Raw genomic sequence first — 21532 nt, 5'->3', positions numbered from 1 at the left:
TCAGGGCATATTTGAAGGTCGTACATTTTGGTTGTCCAAACAGCAAAATTTGCTTTCAGACTGAAAAAAATGTAGCAAAGTAACAAAGAATAAATAATATGTACACTGTAGTAGAGATGTGTAGGTTAGGTGAAACTCCCCTCCAAAGTGATGAGTTTTACTTGTTTGGGGGTGTGGGGCTGAATTTGAGTAAACAGTGGACCACTGGATGACCTCTGAAGCTGATTTTGGTCATTCGAACAGAAATCTGGTCATCCCAGATGACCATTAAAATATTGTCCCGATGATGTTAGTATTGAACAACTTGAACTTGAGAAATCTAGGGCAAATACTTGACAACTCATGAAAAACTCAAAAAATAACACGCTAACAACATGTATTCAAAATTGTGTATAATTGGGCTGTCACTTTTACTGTAATAATTTTATGTACAATGATTGAGACATCTGCTCAAGGCAAGTGCACACACGGTGGGTAAGTAGCAAGTGATGAGATGTATTTAATTTGTTTTTAAATAAAAAATTAATTAATGTCACTGACAAACTGCATTTGATAAATAGCTTTGGAAGTATTCATAGCACCCAGCTTGAAAACTAGCAGAAACTTCAAAAGTTTTTCTGAAAGCAAAATCTTATGAGGCACTGTGTCAATAGGTAGGATGCTGAACAGGCTGCAGCCCTCCTGCAGCCAGGCTGTATAGGATGCATATCTTTCGTGCTGTGAAGTTTCACACAATAGGCACTGCTGGTCTGCTGAGAGAATTAAGCGGTCATAAGGTGACATGCGAGATGTAGAGGTACAATGTTAGCATAACACGACATCTCGACAAAATGTTGATTTTTGTCGCGATACCTAGTTGGGTGTTACGTACTCGACATTTTGACAAATTTTACCGAGATGTCAAGTAAGCTTAAGTTGGTATCTCGACAAAAACTCAATATTTTGTCGGGATGACATTTTATTCTAACATGGTAACTCTACATCTCTAATGTCACCTTACGACCGCAGTAGAAATAAAATCTTATATTTTGTCTTTTACGTTAATTCAGATTTGAGATCGGTGGATTTTGCAGCTGCTGCAGTCTTTCCTATTGACACTGTGCCTTAGGTATGTGACAATGTGTGATTAAACAAACACCCTGCCACAAATAAAGATTCTGGTTAAAAAGAACAGTTACAAAATATGATGATCCAAAATGGTTAATGAGACAAATCAACGTTTCACAAAAGTGTGCAAAAATAAATGTGGGTTACAATGATACAATGCTTAGAAATGATATATGCTGAAGATAAAACGTTACAAATGGAAGAGAGTAATGAAGATAAATTGCACTTGTTACAAAATAAGAATGGTTAAACATGCACACCCATCGCAAATGATGTAGTTTAGATCATACACTTCCCTGCCACCCCCCCCCCCCGCCCTCCCACACCCCAAGAAAAAAAACCAAAACATTAGTACTGTTTTGTGCTTATGATCTAGATTGACAGGTGCTTGAATGAATAAAGAAACATATATATATATATATATATATATATATATATATACATATATATATATATATATATATTTATATATGCATATATATATAAATATATATATACATATATATATATATGTATATACAGATATGCATATTCAGACCTGTCAATGTTGTTTGATGACAAGAAGAGCTAATATTTAGCTCTAAATCTTATAGATGCAAGAACCAAATTACTGGCATTTTATTTCACATTTCTCTTGACTAATTGCTATATCGTATGTCTGCATAGAAACTGCCAAATTCTCAATTTAGCTCTCTTGTTTTGCATTTTTTCCCATACAAATATAATATTCCCAATATGGAATATCTATAATGGATATAAGGAATATCTTTGATAATGCCATGCTATCCCCTCACTTATCACTTCATTTATTTCCTTTCTCTCTGCCCCTAACAGGCAGGAGTGCTCTGGCCTGCTGGATTTGGGGGGGGGGGGGGGTGGGGGGGGGGGAGGCACTTACAATATGAGGTGTGCCAATTTGTAAGTATGTAAATTTGGGATTGGATTAGAGGATACAATGAAATCACAGTAGATGATTTTTCGTTCAGTGAGTAATCCTGCAATATGTAAACAGCATTACCATAAAGGCCTCAATTTCTAATCATATTTTCACCCCTGCATGGATGTAAACACTCTTACTGGCCTATCCCTAGTCCTCATTTGGGATATCTCTGTCCCCTGTCTCTTATCCTCCACACCCTAAGTGCTTACTTGGGATAGATCTGTTCCTCGTCTCTTTCTGGCCTATCCCTACTTCTCATTAGTGATATCTCTGTCCCCTGTCTCTTATCCTCCACACCCTAAATGCTTACTTGGGATAGATCTGTTCCTCGTCTCTTTCTGGCCTATCCCTAGTCCTCATTAGGGATATCTCTGTCCCCTGTCTCTTATCCTCCACACCCTAAATGCTTACTTGGGAAAGATCTGTTCCTCGTCTCTTACTGGCCTATCCCTAGTCCTCATTAGTGATATCTCTGTCCCCTGTCTCTTATCCTCCACACCCTAAATGCTTACTTGGGATAGATCTGTTCCTCGTCTCTTACTGGCCTATCCCTACTTCTCATTAGTGATATCTCTGTCCCCTGTCTCTTATCCTCCACACCCTAAGTGCTTACTTGGGGTAGATCTGTTCCTCGTCTCTTACTGGCCTATCCGTAGTCCTCATTAGGGATATCTCTGTCCCCTGTCTCTTATTCTCCACACCCTAATTGCTTTACTAATTACTTGCGATTGAATCTGCACCCCGTCTCTTACCGGCCTATCCCTAGTCATCATTAGTGATATCTCTGTCCCGTCTCTTATCCTCCACACCCTAATTGCTTTACTTGCGATTGAATCTGTTCCTCGTCTCTTACTGGCCTATCCCTAGTCCTCATTTGGGATAGCATACCTCTCTGTCCTCTCTCTTATTCTCCTATCCCTATCTCTTCCTCTGATTTACTCTCCAGCATCAATCTTTCAAATATCTCATACTTATCTCCACCCTCCTGTTCTATCTTGTCTGGACTAATAAACTCTGCAGCCTTCTTTTGCTTGGTCTGCTTTGGTGGTTTCATTGGTGACATCATCAACGTGTCCTTGTTAAAGTGAAGTTGGAATATTCCCAGGTCTCCGTCGTACCTGTTTTTCGCCACCTAGGGGAAAAGATCACGACAGAAGAATTAATTAATTAATCAATTAATTGATTAATTAATGGCATCAGGGGTGCCTGAAGGAGTTTCAGCTTGGTGAGGCAGAACACTAGGGGGTGGGGGGGGTTCTAGGGTGGTCATCAGGAGGGGCCAAATGATCTGTTACCATCCACGCTTTGAGGGATGGTTTGTAAGCTGATGGTCCCCTCTATATTTTATTGGTGTTATTAAATGATGCTAAGATGCAAAAAATGATTTGGCAACTTTTGAATTAAAATTTATTTTCAAAATGTCCAGTTTTGACAGAAACTTGTTCGACAGAACATACAGAAACTTGGTTGACCTCCGACGAACCTGAATGTATTTCTTTCCTTTGATTGGATCGATCAGTCGACGATCTTGGAGGATGAGAACGTTGTCTGCCTCTTGACTGGCTTTAGCACTCCCAAAGATGGAGGATGTGAAGAGTTCTTCGGTTTCTCTCTCCTAAAAAAGGGAAAGAAGAGTAACGTTGAATGTTCACAAAAATTAAGTGGTAGAGGAGAGAGTGAGGTTGGGTGAGAGGAGTGGAACCATCCATTAATGGGTTCTACCACAGGTGTTGTAAGCAGGTGGTCGGCAAGTGTAAAAATCAGCCCAAATTTATTGCACCTACTGGGTCTGCGGGTTGTCGATTGGGCCTTCGGTTTCAGCACCCTACAGGTCCTACCATGAACATTGCTCAAGCAAGGTATAGTGAGATTCTGTGAAACACACTTACTTCCCTCATATGCATATGCATTATCCACTTAATACTGCACTTTAATTGGTCAAGTTTTGAACAGTGGGTGTTGCTACCATCCATCATACCAAGAACATTGCTTATTCTAAGTATAGAGATAATTCCCTTTGGCCCTAAACTCTGAATACTGTTTCGGTCTGGCCCTTGAAGAAAATAAATTGAGAACCCCTGGTCTATGCATCTAGAACTGCATGTGCCTTGAAAAGGAAACAATCACTGAATAAAATCCTCCAAATAACAAATAACAATTTTCACCATTAGTGGGGGATCAGTGGTGGGCCCACAGAGTGGTTGACAAAATAAATCTCCCCAACTATATTAAAAAAAGGACAAAATATCTCAACGGTGCAGTGGATTCGATGGAGACATCACGTACCTTTCGAGGATGTATGACTATAGTCACATGACAATTATTCTTCGTCGCAAAATCCCTGAAAGCTGCGATGCTGTTGTCGTACATCGCAAAGCGATCGCTGAAGGATTGTCGCGATCCTAGCCCGATCATGAACTGAAGATTGTCGAGAATAACATGCTCAATATCGTGGACGTAGACAGCGTGTCGCATGGCCTGTAAACAACAACAGGGACGAAAAAGACATTATAATCTAATCTAATTATAATCTAATGCAAATATGCATTGAAGTTTCGATTACTTCATTGCAATAGACTTCTGCTTATTCACCAGAAACAGCTATTATAATATAAATGTCCTGATTTCTACCATGAGATACGGTAGCATGTTTAAATGGTTTCCAGAGTCTGACTGCTGGTGACCCAGATGACCTTTGACCTCTACCAAAAACAATTGAGTTTCTCTATTCAATGTAACGCATTCGCATGCCACTTATAAAAAATCTCCATGCTTCCTAACTTGAGATATATTGTTTACAAGGTTTTCAATGTTTGACATCTGGTGACCTCAGATAACTTGTTATCAATACCTTGTTTCCTGGAGTGTTATGTAGAGAGAAAAATAACCAAACAATGTTTAAGGAAAAGTAGTCTAAAAGTGTTTCAGTAATTTGATCTTGAATTACCTCGATGACTCTATTCAACGTCTGGGAACCATGAAAGGCCATGAAAAATAGCGGAAGCTCTTCAAACTCATTTGCATATTGGTCAAATTTCTTGATGTTCTTTTCTAAGTTGGTCTCGGAGTACTGAGTCAGCATTATTTTGGCAAGACGGACGTTTTGAATCTCAAAGCTGCCCCATAGCGTGGTTACCTGAGAGGGGATGAAAATATTAGCTATCATGACAGTATCTCATGCATATTCAACTCCACAGATATGATGTCACCCTATCTATCAAACACATCTTTGCTTGCAAATTTCAAGATAGGTAAATAATATTGCTTGTGAAGAAGGTAATATACAAATGAATTGTCCATGGAAATGTATCTTCCCTAGGAAATACCCTTCGAGTTTTGCCTTACCGTAATAAAATAATTATGTAGAAATATGTTACTAATGAGCTGATAGAAATATCGCAAACGACGATTCCAAACAGTTCGTTAACGACTGAAAACGACCGACACCTTCAAATGCAAGGTCTTGTGCACGTAGATATGATATCAATCCGATACTTCTAACAGACAAAATAATGGAATTAACACACATGCGTGTTGGTGCATGGTCATGGTTTAGTAGTGTATACACCTCATAAAAAGACAACTTGTGCATTGGTGCCAGCGTATTCCATGGATTTTTGAATTAATCGGTCCTTGCGTGAACCGCTTTGACCATAATTCAAAGATGGCAACCAGATTAAACCTGTCTTTATAATACAGATAATTATCAAACCAACACGGTAGGAGAAAATGAAGAAGAACACTTTCAGGCACAATTTAGACCAGGGCTTCCCTGAGGGGGCTTTGTGAAAGTCAAAACTAAAGCGCTTTTTGTTTGAACTAAAATCTGATATGTCATATTATTTAGTAATGTACAAAAGTCGTAGATATCGACAAACTCTACAATATTACACTATGAACTTGATCATTTACGAAGCACTGTTATGCGTATTAGAGTATAATAATGACTCAGATCGTGTCTCGAAAAGTTGGGGGTTCCTGGACAACTCTGAGATCCACAGGGGGTTCGGGGGGGGGAGGGAAGTTAGGGAAACCCTGATTTAGATGTTTATTTCATGTAATTATAAGGCGAGTAGCGATTTTTACGAGGGGGAAGAATGGTTGAGATGAGCATATTGGAGTATTCTAAATAATATGCACTTAAGGTGAACTTTATATCTTCTTGCTTTGACAGAAATATTTTTTACAAAGAACAACCAATTCACAGATTGGCGTCATTGTTAATTCAAAATTTGTGAATGAATCTATCAATCTAACAGGTTTCTGACCGTGCATTTAAAACTTAGTCCATGTTTGAACAGGTAATGGTGAATGTCACTTACCCCTTGCATGCAAAGATCTAATGAATATTCAGACATGAAGGTCGTCTTCCCCGACCCCGTCGGTCCAGTAAAGATAGTCAGTTCTCCTTTTCTGTGGCCTTTCATAAACTTAGTCAGCAGAGGGTACCTTTTCCACTGAAGAAAATTAAAAAGATTTAAAAAGGTTATTCGTTTTGGGTCAGAAAAAGCTGGCAAATATATTTACAGATTCAGAGAAACTCCCCAAATTAATTAATGCAATCCAGCCAAACCATATTGTTGGGTACTGTACGTCAAATTGGGAATCTTGAATTTTTGCACATGAAGTACGCACTCTCTTCAAGATGGCTAAAGGGCTGTTTTGCTATGTTGTTGTGGGTGTTGGTCATGTGCAATACTTGAAAGATTTTATCAAACATTTTGAATCTACTGAAAAGGTGTCTTGAAGGTGAAATCTAGCAACTTCTTGGGACATATCTTACCAGCAGCTACTAGGAACATGGCTAGAAAACAAGGTTTGTTCAAAATAATGTTACTAATCATAATAATAATCAGGCAGTTATTTTTTTCCAAACTTAAGGGACCATTAATGTGGGAGAAGCCCGCAAGGGCTCATGGATTACAACTTACACGTCAGGTGGCTTCCATGCAACATTCAAACTCAAATTTGGAATCTTTTCAAATTAGAAAGTTATTTCAGATTGGGAAGACAGTAGATTGCTCTTGGATGAAAAACCTGCACCTTACTATTACCCTGTCGGGGTATCGAACCCCAAACCTCCCGATTGCTAAGCCTCATTGCTTCAAATGCCACCGCCTTTATACACTCTTTCACAACACCGGTCTATTTGGTAATGAAAGTACCGATTTTAACACTTATGAGATTGGATATTAAAGGTATCCATGGGCAAACTACCAGTGTATACCAGGGCACAATAAATTGCTTGCAAATACACCTTTTGAGCTACTTTCTACAACTTAGTTTTGTAGCTAAGATCGTTAACAAACCCTCAAAGTGTGTCTGATTTGTCACTAATCCATATCTACATAATTTACTGTATGATGACACGTAAAACTCTTCTCGTTCAATTCTGTTGCAAATTAAAATACCAGACAAAAAAAGAAGAAATTCTTGGCTACAATGTCATTAGTGACCATTAGTGACCATTAGTGACCTCAACGTTACAAGCTCTGTGCTCTAAGAGCTGAGCTATCCAGCCCTTGGACAGTGGTGATGCAGGAAAGCCAGTCAGGAGCCACACTACCTTGTATACCATGTAACCCTACCCTATCCTCTCCCTAGCCCTCCCCTGACCCTAACCACCTTACACTACCCTCCCTAACCCAAACACTCCCTAACCCTAACCTGTTTTATTTTTACTTATATCTGCAATTTGCAGCCCTGGATAAACAATTTGCAGATTCGCAAATTTGACAATTCACAGATTCAAAGATTTGCAAATTGCAGCCCTGGATGGGCAATCCAGCTGTCAGAAATTGAAGCAAAGAAAACTTTTAGAAACTGTTTGGTCATGTACGAACCTTGACACCAGCGACCTGTTCGGCGTGGGTGAGCTCTCCCAGCACTTCCTCCCGAAGAGATGGAAATGTAACAATGGACTTATGGCTGACTGGAGTGGCTTCCTGCAATATTGAGCTCAGTTTGAGACCTTTCCTTAATGCCTCCAAAGGACCAGGTTGAGTACTGACAGGTCTGGAGAAAAGAAAACACATGCACTCGGTAAAAGGATTTTCTCTTTGACCAAATAGTAAGTTGATCAAAGAGACTATGTTTATTGTTTTTTCCAAAAGCTTGTGCAAAAGTTAGCCAGCCTGAAGGGGAAGAATCGCATACACAATGTTTTTTTCCAGTAGATTAACAATGGATAAACAAATTTCGTTCTCTTCTCTTTCTTGAATAAATTTGCTTTTTTTCCCAGAAAAGTGATTTTTTCCCCAAGAAATTCATTTCCAAGAGGTTGTCTGCGCTTGCAAATGTAACTTTTCCCACCTCGCAAAAACTTGAGTAAAAAAGAGTTTAGTCGAGTATGACCCTATTTCATGCAAACCCCAACAGACTTCACCTATACATAACTTTCAGGTTATGACCTCTGTTGAATGCAAATGACTTCTTAACTTCATCAAGCGATGTTCCATATGATGGAAATCATAAAAACAAGTTGCCATTCACACTATGATTTTATCAATTCTTCTCGGTTCTTGATACAATCTTTGCAAGATGTTCACTTTGTAACATTAAAGATCTTGCCCCTCCACTCAACAAAAACCCTGGCATCTGGCTCGTTGAACTTGTAATGCAGATGAAATATGAATATCTAAATTCAAACGAACTGTTCCAACTTTGACTAAAAGAATGGAGGGACAGTTGTTTGAACTTCAAAGGTATCTGGACATTTAACCAGGAAACAAGGATTCACTGATATGAAGATGGACATTACAAACATAAGGCCTAGGAAAGATATAAATACTTGGAAATAGCCCATTATTCAACAGGGAGTCCGATAAAAGAAAATATGGATATATGGTTGACAATAACACTACCACCAATAAATCTATCACCAAAATTCACCCAGAAATTTGTAAATATGTTTATGAAATAAAATTTTATGCCCAACTTCAAATGTTTAATTTTTTTATTTTTTAAAGTTCTCACCTGATCAAGTAACATCTCATAGTGTTTAGTTTCTTGGAGAACTGCTTGGCAGCCTCCCAGGACCTGATGTCGTTGTCAAACCACAGAATAATTTTTTCAAATCGCTCTAAGAGTGGAAGCACCTACAGATAACAAATAAGAAGAATATAAACCATATTAAAAAATATGTACAATTAAAATTAATTTGGAATAGAAACCTTTATCGGTTAGTTTGATAATTGCATGGGAATTTATCTTATTCACCAGTGAGATGAATTTTAAAGAATGAAATAGACAAATGTGAAGAGTGTTCAGAGCATCACAATTGTCGTGAATGAAACTTTTACTGAGAAACTCGAGACCAGTCATTTTTTTACAGTGACTAAATTGTGTGTTGTGCACAAGGAGATATGTTGCCGATTTGTTAAGTTGCTCTGTAAGGCTGCAGGGTGTATTGTACAACTAAAGTGTCTGGCACACAGGATTTGGTCATGTTGAAAGCTTTACTCCAGCGTTTAATGTGGAATTTTGTAGGGTTTCTATTTAAAATTGTTGACATTTCTTCGTTCTGGGCACACCTCTGCATCCTCCACTTATACAGGTGGGTTGGAAGTTTGTACATTGGTATATACTATCCAGCTAGCAATGTACCATTAGGAAACAACAAATATCAGTATTGGGAGATGAAACTCATATTAAATGTTGGTAAAGGTATGACATAATATTTATTCAGTATTGTTGCTCTCATAATAAAATCAGAATGCATGTTTAGGAGTCTCATGTAACTGGCCATAAATGTCTACATTTTTGAAAACACATCTATGCTTAAATGTTACACACGGGTGTCATTCATGGACTGATATTTTGGCATTAGACATTGGCTTTACTATGAATCATGGCAAAACAAAAGTTCCACATTGGCAATGAAAAAGAAGCACATCCAACAAGCATTTATCTGAGATTCATAACTTCATTTTTTTTATTATTGAATGTGAAACTGGGCTAGTGATACTAATGCCATCCATCGTTATTGTATTTGAGCGTCAACGCTACTTTAAAAATTCACCCAAGCTTTTTCAAAACAAAGATCAAATCAGTTCATTAGCAGACAAATGCCGGCTCTATTTACTGTACCTCTTGGGGAAGATGAGCTATCGAATTTGGAAGAGCAAGGACCGGCAGTTTCGACACTTCGTGGATTGCCAGGGCATCCATTTCTGATGATGTAATAATGATTTGATGAGGCGGGAGGTCCTCCTGATGGAAACCAAAGAGGCCACTTGGGACTCCTCTATATACAAAGACAGAACCAGAACGGAATTAGCAATAGTTAAATATTAGTGATTGGGATTGAATTAATTTTGAAAAGTGATGGCACATCGACCATTAGCCTCTGTTTAAGCCTCTGTTTACTTCATACAAGTTTTAAAATCAACAATGAAAAATTACAGACATGTCAAGTGTCCCAAATGGATATTTTACAGAATTTGGTTTGGGAGGAACTCGATCGTCAGTGAGTTTGCCGGCACAAACTCATCCTTACAAACTGTGGCACAGGCTAATTTTATGTAAAACATTAAGAAAACAGAAAATTGAAGGAGGGAGTTCAGTGATAACTCTTCCAGACATGACAGAAATATGTAAAGAATTTGCAAACTTTAACTTATCCATGGAAATACTTCCTAGTCTTAAGCCTGCACATATGTTGACTCTACTTTGGTTGGTTGCTTTTGCCCCTCCCCCTCCCTTTTTCATATCTGGCACTAAGGTCTCATGGGTGCAATAGAATCTTGCTCTGTCTCTTAGTTATCAATGCTTGCTTTGATGGTGTTAACCAAAATGCAAACCTGGAACAGTATCTTGGGAAGTTGGCATGTGTTTCTGGCACACGTTTCTAAACAAAGAAGAATCATCTTCTTGATTTGAATGGAGTTTTGAAAAACTAAAAAAATGTTCTTTCACAATAGGATTAATCAGACTTGACTTATGACTGTCAAATTGGTTAACAAAGTTAAAACGGTCAAAACACTGACCTTGCTTTCAGAATTAATATGAGGTGTATGAATTTCTTTCGACCTTTGTTGCATAGTTACTTTCATAAATAGAGTAAGCTTTGAAAGAATCTTTTGTGCGAAAGTTGGTCATACTGACACACTGATGTGGGCTCAGTTTAGACCAGGGGTGGGCAACCTTTTTGAATGAATGGGCTAGATATAAGGAGTGAAAACTTGACTGGGCTGCACCTAACCAACGACCTGCTGTTGATTTCAAACCTTTGATTCCGAGGACTTTCAAGCAATAGGTGTGTGTACTTAATCTTTTTTCAAAAAAACATGTCAATTCAGTTCAGTTGTTACTTAATGAGGATAATAGGCCTACCAGACAGTATCATTAGTGCCGATAAATTCTAAGCAGCTAGCTCATTTCTTGTGATGATGTAAAATAGATTAATTTTTTCTCTCGTCTTGAGACTTCTCACGGGCCACAAATAAATCACTGGCGGGCCGCATGTGGTTTGCGGGCCATAGGCTGCCCACCCCAGGTTTAGAGGATTCCTGAATTTTGGTATCATCAAGCGATTCTTCTTTATTGCTTCACTTTAACTATAAACCACCCCAGATGAGCCGTTACTTACTTTGGATGAAACTCCGAAGATATATTTATTATTCTCTTGGTGTATTTCTGATCTTCTTCAGAGTCTGGGGATTCTCTTGAGATTATCTTTGACTTAGCGGTGACTGCATGGAAGCCGACGAGTCTCTGTTGGAGACTGTAGTTGGGAAAGAGCAAAGTCGACCTCTTACGATTGAATCTGACGTTGAAGAAATCAAAGGTATCTTGAGAAATTCCCTGTGAAATGAATAAAACCAGAATGCAATTTGAAGACTTCTAATTGGTACCCAATCATAGCTCACCACAAAGATGATATAGGGCGCAATTTCCATTTAAGGCTTACGTACAGTAGCTCAAGGCCAAACCTGTATGGATCTAAGCAAATCAAGCAGTGATATGAACAAAAATTGTTTTCTTTTAGTTTGTCTTCTTGATATATTTAGACAAAATTGGAACCAAACACAAAAAAACAGTCTGGCTAAATCAGTTTGGTATGCTATAGGGTGCAGTTTTTAACAGACCGTAAAAAAGGAAAATTCCTACGATGATATAATGTAATGCGATAAAACGTTTTACTTTGCGGTAATTTTGTACTACTTTGTGTTGCAACTGAGTTAGAATGTAAATGGAACTATAGAAACCATACAATACTACAAGTTCAGTAAATCGAATGATGTATGTTAAAATTGCTATCTGGTTCGGATATTGCTAGATTAGAATTATTTATGGTACTATGGAAATAATCCAGGTATGCTACATCTTAGATATATATTCAAACTTTGTTAACAACCTACACTAATGTCCACTAACAAAAAGTTATAGTGACTCGGAAGATTTTTGCAAGAATGGACATTAAAGGTGTGCTGTATGGGCCCCAAATATGCTAGATATTCAAATATGGTCACCTTTGGTCAAAATTCTTAAACTGTTTTCATTACAACCTTCAAGGAAATTTTCCTCACTAGGACATTCAGGTATCTTGTGTATTCCTTAAACATTTCTGAAAACAATTTGGAGAGTAAATACCTCCAGGAAAGTACTTTTTGATAACTTTTTGCAATAATAGAGTGCTATAATTTGGGGCCTAAACTGACTACCTTTAAACGAGTAATTTCTGTCTACAAGGCATCGCGAGGGTATCCATGGCTAGAATAAAAAGAAACTTTGTAATTTGATTGTTAAATGTATGAAAACTAAACATCATTAATTTCAAGTCATATTTGGCAATTTGAGATTTAAAAAAATAAAAAATGCCCTGTCTGGGGAAAACACACACATTAAATTCTCAGATATTCTGGCACACTCACAGGAATATCGAATTTTTCTTGCACTTGTTCGTAGACTCCCCGAGAGACATCTGAGAGATGCACAGCTTCCTCCCACAATGCACTGCCAGTTGTATTGATTCCAGCAGTGGACGCCCCGCTCTGCTTGTTTGCCCGGATTGCCGTTTCAATGACGTTTACGTAGTAAGCACTTCGCCTCTGTTTGAGTGCTGATAGGGAGTCCTTGGTCTGGGTCCACGACCCTTTGATCCGACCGCATTCACACATGGAATGGCCTGTGAAGGTAACATATGAAGATCAAGGTAAGGTATGGGTAATGTAAGGGTAACGTGAGAACGGGAGAGGTGCTCTGTCAGTCAGGGATGACCCAGGGTTGTATTAGGGTGTTGAGGAGGGAAGTTGACAGTACTTAAATATCGAAACTATCAGTAACTGGGGCAAAAAAATATTATCTTGGAAAATACTGAAAATGGGCCGAGCGATGGTGCTTTACTCGTGAGCTGAAGGCTGGGGGTTTGCAAGGGACGTATCAGGGCAAGAATATTTTGAAGCCTTATATAAGGTTCCCATTAGATTAAAGAGTAAATATAAAGCAGAAAGTCCTAGTCTTCTCAAGTAGTACAGTATGTTGTATAAGACTCACATAATAAAACATGCTAGAAGGACAAAGAGACAAAAATTGTGAGGGTGGGGGGGGGGGGAGGGTTTTCATATTGCTCTTTGCAGCAAGAAACACTTCTACAAATCTTACCGTATTTCAATAGAACTACTTTTTGTAGGTTGGGGAGGCAAGGAAGGATGACCAGTACAGCCGTCTACGTTTCAAACTCTACTAGGTGTATATACAAAGATTTCAAGAAAACAATAAAATAAAATGAAATAAAATAAAGTACAAATCTGAAAATACCTGAAATTTTGTTGACATAGACACTTTTGCCTTCAGTCTGCGGTGGATTTCTAAGTTTAGGGTCTTTCAGATAGTTACAAAACTGGCAATCGATCTCAAAGCAGACAAAGCCTTCTTTGAGATCATATCTCCTCTTCTTCAGGAAAGTTTTAATGTCAGAAGTTGATGGAACAAGGCACTCTTCCATCGATACCTCCTTGCTTGTCAGGTCTAAATCTGGTGGGGTTGCTTTCGATGAAAATCTCCTCCATGCTTTAGTCTTGTGTTTCCAAAGTATACAATTCTGACAGTCAATTTGCCTTCTAGTCTTTACTACTACATTGCTCAATCCGTCACCACTCGTATCGTTCCAACTTCTTTGAAAAGAGTTGAAAAGCTTATGATGTACTGCAGGTACATTGACTGACATTCTCAAATTCAATTGTTTGGAACAAACCTGTTGATAGCCTAGTCTCCTAGTCAGGACTGGACAGGTATAAGTTAGACAGCTCAGAGGCTTACAGATATATGAGAGATTTGGACATGGGGAAATGTGAGGAAGTACTGACATTTTTGCTTCCAAATAAAAAACTGCTTGGATGTGGTTCATATATTCATCAGTTAGAAATTATTCATGGAGGACGATTTTTTTTTTTTGAATCCAGATGATGAATGTTTCTTGACCTGTTGGGAGTTAACTTAGCCTGCAGCATCTGTAAGAAATATATATATATAAGTCACATAAATCCTGGGTAGAATCATAATTAGAAACCTTACAAAGGCTAGCCTAGGCCTATAGGCCATAATTTCACACGTCTATGGCCTAGGGAAGTATGTCTAACTTAAGGTAAGTTTTGATTCAACTGTGGTTTAAGTTACTTTGGCAAAAAGTTTGGAGTAAGCTGTTTATAGCGTAGAGTTTACACCTAATGTAGGCTTAGTTTAGGGGTCACACGTTAGATGTTACTTAATAGTCATCTTTTTTGTTTGAGTATGCTGGCCCATACTCAAGCCTAGGCCCTACCTGCAATTTGTTGTGTAAGATTCAGAAGACTAAGACAAGTAAGAGAATGTGTTTAGCCTAGGCCTAGTTGCTATTCAGGGTATTGTATATAAACTCCCTCACAGTCATACTAGTCATAGTACTACAGCTAGTTTAGGCTTAGTATTAGACTTGGCCAACTTTCGAACTTCAATCTTAATTCGCACATATGATACACATTAATACTTCATCGATTCGTAGGCCTGGTCTCGGCTTAGGCTAGGACTAGTTAGGCCTCGTAACTGTTATGTTGTGTTTATACTAGGGTGGCCTAAGCCAAAGTGGAAATTGGCTAGGTCTACTATTTTGGCTAAGCGGTTGTTACTCGTCACATTTTCCCTCAAAAGTTTGTGATTCTAAATAAAATTACCAATAACTACCAACCTGACGGTAATGCGTAAAGCCTTTTATCCATATTACGTTATTACCAAGCGCGGTATTTTCGACATTAAACCATGCATGAGGTGGTTTACTGTGTAATCAACACGCCAAAACACTTGTGTAGTAAGTTGTAATGTTCGTGAGCTGTAGACAGTGCTAATGTGTCCCTAGCGCACATTCGAAATTTGGTCGTGTGCTTCTTCCCGCCAGCTGATTTTTAGCAAGATTATGGCAAGCCGTTTTGTTTATAGTGGTATGGGTGATATTACTTCTTCGGATGAAATCACCAACTTATATAATGGTACCGAAAAAATCGTTTGTTTTAAAAGTGCAAAAGTCCTATCTGTTTGTTATATCAGCTAACGAAGTCATTTGTTGGTGTCTGAAACGAGTGGTTTTGTGCATTTTAATTCACCGGCCTTCTTACAACATTCATACCGGTCTGTTCACACTACCTCATTAGTTTATTTAAATACTGACCCCAGATGAATAGAGATAAATAGCTAAACTTTGATATGAATTTTGTTCAGGATCAAGTCGAAATATCGATATATAAAAAAGCCAATATTAGAGAATAGGTTTAATGTAAAAGTCGATATTTCAATATCAAGTAAAAATACTGTCTTGACAGTATATAGTGAAAAGTTTGATATAACATAGTTGAAGTTTAGAATTGTAGTAAAATTGTCAAAATACTTCGAAAATCTTTTTGTTTTGGAAAATAGTTATGATTTTGCGATTTTGGAATAGTAAAGAATTTTTTAAAACAAGTCGAATATTGAGATAAAATGGTGGAATTAAAAATATTGCTTAAAAGGCATTGAAGACTTGCCACAACCCGCGTGCTGCGCTCTGAAAAAGTTAACTTTCCGTTGCTTGCAAGTGACGTTTTCTTCTTGTCGCTACAAAATGCAGACAGTGTTGAAACATGATACCTTATCCTTTGTCTAGACCTGAGATGTCCACGCTGCTATGTACACTGTGTTGTGGGTATTGACCGTAGCTGTATGTATTGACTGTACACTAGTGTCTAATTACCGACGGGAGCAAGCTGTGTGTGTATCTTCTGGGATCAATGGTGGTGTCTAACACTTATGTTACACCTCATTCGAAACTAGGTCAGATTACCGGCATGAGACGTTTCTTCACACCCTTTCCAAGTTTAGATGCCATTAACTAATACTTTACTATATTTGACATTGGATGTGTTCATTGCAAATAATTAATAAATAATTAAAGAAAATCCAGATAACAGAATACTTTGTTGAACATACTGAGCAAGACTGGAAGACAGAGGGCGCTAGTTTCTTTCTGTTACTGTCTACACTTAGGCCATTATTAATTTGAAATAAGTTTATTTCAGATTACAAGTTAACAATTTGGTATAACGAGTTAAGAATTCTTTTAAAAACAAGTCAATAATTTGTAATAACAAATAAATTATTTGTAATAACAAATAAAGCTAATGTTTTCTAACAACAGATTAATAATTTGTAATAACAAATTAACCAATTTGTAAAAACAATGAATTTTAATAACAGATTAATAATTTATAATAACAAATTGGAGGAGGGGACAAGGGTTGATATTTGGTTTCTCCCCTTGTTTATGCCAGCCCTCTTTTCATATCTTTTGACTAAATTTCATTTAAGTGTCAAATGATAAAGTTATGTTCAGTGAATGACAGGATCGGTGAAGTGGGTAAAGCCTCTACTAATCTGACTGGGCCTCCTTCCCTGTAGTTTTCACAAAGTATTAACTCGACAACAAACACATCATCGTTTGGGACTTTCGGAAATTATATCAGAATGTAGCTCAAGCTCACCAATATGAAAATGTCACTGGCAATTCATGAAGAAGGTAGCTATCCATGAAAAAACTTTCCACTGAGCAAGGTAACCCCTAAAACCTCCATTATAATTCAAGAATAAAACAAATTTTATTATTTATAGAAAGATATGAAAAAAAAAATAAAATAAACAAATTCAAAGTAAATTTTCTGGTTATTTTGTAAGTTTTTGTATTTTTCAAATTTTGACATGATTATTCACAGAATGAAATTTATTTATGATCTTAGTAAAATATGAAAAATGAAACAAAAAAGTATTTAAGGAAGAACTGATCTCATAGATCATCATTATTGCCATGGATACACACAGGGAATAATTTAGTCTTCAAATTTTGTGTAGCAGTTTTGAATCCTCTGAACTTTCATCTCCTATAAAAGACTATGGTTCCTGTCTACAGAAACCCTCCTGGATTCCAAGTGCTGTCCCCGGATTAAAGTGTCCACAGAAATGTCCCCACATTGTATGTGTATTGTATAGCAATCTGAACATTTTGTGCAGCAGTTTGGAATCCTCTGAACTGTCATCTCCCATAAAATACTATGGTTCCTGTCTACAGAAACTGCTGGATTTCAAGAGCTGTGCCCGGGTTAAAAGTGTCCACAGAAATGTCCCCAGATTGTATGTGTATTGTATAGCAATCTGAACATTTTTTGGTAGCAGTTTTGAATCCTCTCAACTGTCATCTCCTATAAAATACTATGGTTTCTCTGTGTACAAAAACTGCTATACATTTTTTCACTTGTATAGCAATTTAAACATTTTGCTATGAGATACCTGATAAAGTATTCCCTGTTCAATGCCAGCCTACTGTGTCTGATACTATTAGTTTAAAAAAAAACCAAAGCCCCAAAAACCAAAACATTTAAAAAAAAAAACAGCCTAGCTGTCTATGTCAATGAATGCATTTACTTAACTTAACTTTTACTTTATATTAAGGTGACCAGACACCCTGATTTCCGGGGGTCGTCCATGACTTCATGTGCCGTCCCGGATTAAAAGTGTCCACGGAAATGCACACAGATTGTATGAGTATTGTATGAGTATGCCTCAGTTTGCAAAAAGGCACTGAAATATTTCAATTTGCCTGTTTGATTTACTGGTTATAGAGACAACTTGATCCTTAGCTGTGATTGTTCATAACTACAAACATAATTCTCTTTCATCGCTCAGAGATAACCCAGATCATTGAATAATTTCACAGCTGGTTCTAATACATGAACGGAATTATGTCGTACTTAGTGATGAATAATAGAACGTCCAGTTACCTTTGAGTTTTCTAATTTTTTTTTTAAATTGGATTATTATCTTGGACAAATACTTGTTTCTGAAAGGTGTTCTAAACTTAGGCATTAGACCAACATCCTTGAAACATAGAACCCCAGAACCAATGAGACCCTCAAAATGCCTTCCTTTAAACATAGTGTAGGTATTAGTGTTGACATCAACATTGCTGGGGGGTTGGTGGGTATCATGTCCCCTGATTTTCTGGAATAAACAGGTCACAACTTTAATTCATAAACTGTTGACCTCTGTGAGCTTTGGGATATTCAGTAAACATTATGTAAATGTCCTGATTATTGACTTTGGAATTAAATATACTCAAGCAGATAAATCAAGCATCCTAGACTAGCAAGATCAGCAATCTCAAATGTACTATAGGTCCATGGTTAGGTGTGGGTTCACTTATTTTATTTAATATGTTGTTATTGCACATCAAGCTTCGAAGAACTTGTACTGACAGTATGAACATCCTATTTCTATTAGACAAATTTTCAGAACTGTTCATACTGTCAGTACGAGGTCCTTGGAAGCATGACATGTGAGGACAGTATAGAGTGGTAATAGCACTGGCATATTGTCCCAAATGGCTACTCATGACATATTCCATCTCAGAACAAAATAAACAAGATGAGCCTTACTTAACTCAGCTGTGTTTTGAAAGACGAACATGTTCCCAAGGTACTAAACATCTTTTGTAGCTCAGTAATACAGTAAATTAAATACACTGTCTTCATGAATGCACGTGTAGCAGGAAAGGTACATTGCAACAAGAGCGACTGTGTTTTTTCTTCTTCTTCAAAGTAGACCGAACACGGAAACCACCACCATCGTAAATCAGCAAGAAATCTCCCAAGACCAACATCTATCCTGGAGAGGAGACCTATGTGGCTCATTGAGGGGCAGGTAAGGTGATTCCAGGAGGGCTTGGAGCGGGAGTGAGGGGGAGTTGATGAACAGGCACTGGTCCCCCGTCATCTGGGGCCTGAAGAAATAGATAAAAAAAATAATGTCAGTACCATGGTTGTTAACACAATAGATGATTGGACAAATTCACATGGATTCACGAGGACGGTAGAGAATCAAATTTGAGGGGTGAGACCTGATGGGCCATGGCTCAGTTGTCAAGGAAGGTAAGGTCGTGGGTCATGAGGATAAAAGTTTGTGGACTGCTCTGGTGGTAGAACCATATCACACAGAGTAATGGTGACAGTTGGGTTGATGTCTCCTTTAGGTTATGTTTTTTTTTTTATGTTGGTTGTGAATTTTATGTTCTCACTGTTACACAAAACTCTGACTTATCGGCCAATGTCAAGAAAATCAAGCAAATACATCAAAGGAAAACTGTCTAGGAAGTTCTGCGGGAAATAGTTTATAACAGAAGGGAATTTTTTTTACGTTCACTATATAGAAAGATAATACAAACCTGTTAAAGAAATGCTAAGATGCATTTTGAAAGGTTTTGAAACTTTGCGGGATATCTAGCAGATTTTCGGTCACTTTATAGTCCTTGAATTATGTGCAGTAAATGCAAGATGTTGAAAGAAGAACTAGTGGCAAGGAAAGGGACTACAATCAAACTCTCTTTAGTAAGGTGACCAGACTTCCCCAATTTATGGGGACAGTCCCCGGTTCCAACATTTCGTTCCCGATTACTAAGTGTCCCAAAAATGTCCCAGATTTAATTTGGGATAGGGGTGGGGTGGGGGGAGAGGTGTGGGGGAAGGGGAAGTTCCTCTGAGAAGAACAATATGGTGCTGGGAAATATGTTGGAATAAGCATGTACGAATAGCTCATTTTGTTTGGGGGGAGGAGGCAGTTTAAGACCTCACCATTCCCTTTACAGGTAGCATCTGGACGATATCCTGTAGTGTACATGGAGATGGGAGAATAGGGTTCCAACCTTACTAGCCTCTCCAATATCTAACTCTACTTATATTCTGCACAGTTGCATACATACTGTATCTCAGAAAAAATATTTAAATAAAGCCGAAAAGCAAACAGTCAAAGCGGGAGAAAGAAAGTTAAATAGAGAGCAAACATAAAATATCAATTTTTCAGCCAGGTAAGTCTCTTTCTTAGTTTTTTCAAAATAAATGGTGAAAAGGCCTACAAGGGCAGATAATAAAAATACCAACACCAAACCTGAAAATTGACTAATCTCAACAAAAATAAGAAAACAAAACAAAAGGATAAAAGTAAGCATAAATCACAAACCAAATCATCATTCTCTCTCCTGTTTCTTCCAAAACAACGATAAAAAAACAGAAACAAAAAAATGTTTTTTTTGGACTAAACACAAGAATCAAAAGCAGAAATGAGACATTTTCTTTCTGAAACAATTTTAAACATTGATCTGAGATACTTATTCATTATTAAGCAATACTAAACAAAAAATAAAAAATGTAATTAAAGGACTTGTTCATGCTGTACAAAGACCTATGAAATTTGCTGGCAATATTTCATTAATAACGCCACAGGGTTTGGGTATTCAAAAAGAAAGAAAAACCACAATTATTGAAAATGCCGGACAGACAAAACGATAGATACAAAAAAAATATTGAACTTGCATGCCAGTTTTAATAACCTATAAACACTAAGTGATTGATCAATGGATGTCTCAATTTGATCGATTGGGACCCAATTTTGTAGTTACACTGTTTTGGTATTAAAATGTCGACCAAAATCAGAGCGTTGCTCTTCTAAGTATTTTATCTTTCTTAAGACTTGTTGTTTCTTTTAAATATACTCAACTTACCTTTGGTTTCTTTAAACGACAGCAAATGATTTCATAAAGGCTGCTTAGACATAGATGAAATAACCCTGTATATGATTCATGAGAAACAAAAGCAAAAAGCGAATAAATAATGTGCAAGGTTGATTTGACATGTCACCCCATTATACCTCACTTATTTCTTGAAGTAACAAACTTGATCTTCACCAATAGTCTCACACATGGTAAACTATAAGCAACGATCAACTTCTATTAAACAAAGAAAGGAAGAAATAGATTTTCATTCTTTCGTGAAATATACATAGAAATATATATATATATATCTATCTAATATATCTATCTAATATATATCTATCTAATATATATCTACCTAATATATATCTACCTAATATATATCTATCTATCTATCTATCTATCTATCTATCTATCTATCTATCTATCTATCTATCTATCTATCTATC

The 21532-nt window shown here is 37.3% G+C and overlaps 2 protein-coding genes across 7 annotated transcripts in view; both read right to left on the bottom strand.

The window, feature by feature from the left end:
- Positions 1-379: 379 nt before the first annotated feature.
- Positions 380-15372, bottom strand: LOC139969718 (twinkle mtDNA helicase-like). Of its 3 annotated transcripts, none has more exons than XM_071974904.1 (12): positions 15213-15372; positions 13808-14499; positions 12922-13175; positions 11637-11851; positions 10136-10292; positions 9023-9144; positions 7891-8062; positions 6370-6504; positions 4995-5183; positions 4334-4525; positions 3531-3662; positions 380-3179 (listed from the first exon to the last, which is right to left on the bottom strand). In XM_071974904.1, exons 2-12 carry the CDS (start codon positions 14394-14396, stop codon positions 2952-2954), a joined length of 2385 nt encoding a protein of 794 aa, XP_071831005.1. In that variant the 5' UTR covers positions 14397-14499; positions 15213-15372; the 3' UTR covers positions 380-2951. The 3 variants fall into 3 exon arrangements, with proteins under 3 accessions (XP_071831005.1, XP_071831006.1, XP_071831007.1); XM_071974905.1 differs by having other exon boundaries at positions 15199-15363; XM_071974906.1 differs by having other exon boundaries at positions 15257-15355.
- A 1828-nt stretch (positions 15373-17200) lies between these two features.
- Positions 17201-21532, bottom strand: part of LOC139969720 (endoplasmic reticulum-Golgi intermediate compartment protein 2-like) — a 16781-nt gene continuing 12449 nt past the window's right edge. For all 4 annotated transcript variants that reach the window (XM_071974909.1, XM_071974910.1, XM_071974907.1 and 1 more), the window contains exons 10-11: positions 21096-21160; positions 17201-19322 (exon numbers count right to left, since the gene is read on the bottom strand). In XM_071974909.1, the coding sequence (XP_071831010.1) occupies positions 19230-19322; positions 21096-21160 (158 nt within the window). In that variant the 3' untranslated portion in view covers positions 17201-19229. The remainder of the gene's footprint in view (positions 19323-21095; positions 21161-21532) is intronic.

This window comes from Apostichopus japonicus, chromosome 7 (genome assembly GCF_037975245.1).
Source record: "Apostichopus japonicus isolate 1M-3 chromosome 7, ASM3797524v1, whole genome shotgun sequence".
In the NCBI taxonomy this organism is placed as follows: Eukaryota; Metazoa; Echinodermata; class Holothuroidea; order Aspidochirotida; family Stichopodidae; genus Apostichopus; species Apostichopus japonicus.
Note: the sequence above shows the minus strand (reverse complement) of the source record. Positions and strands in the feature narration are given on the sequence as shown.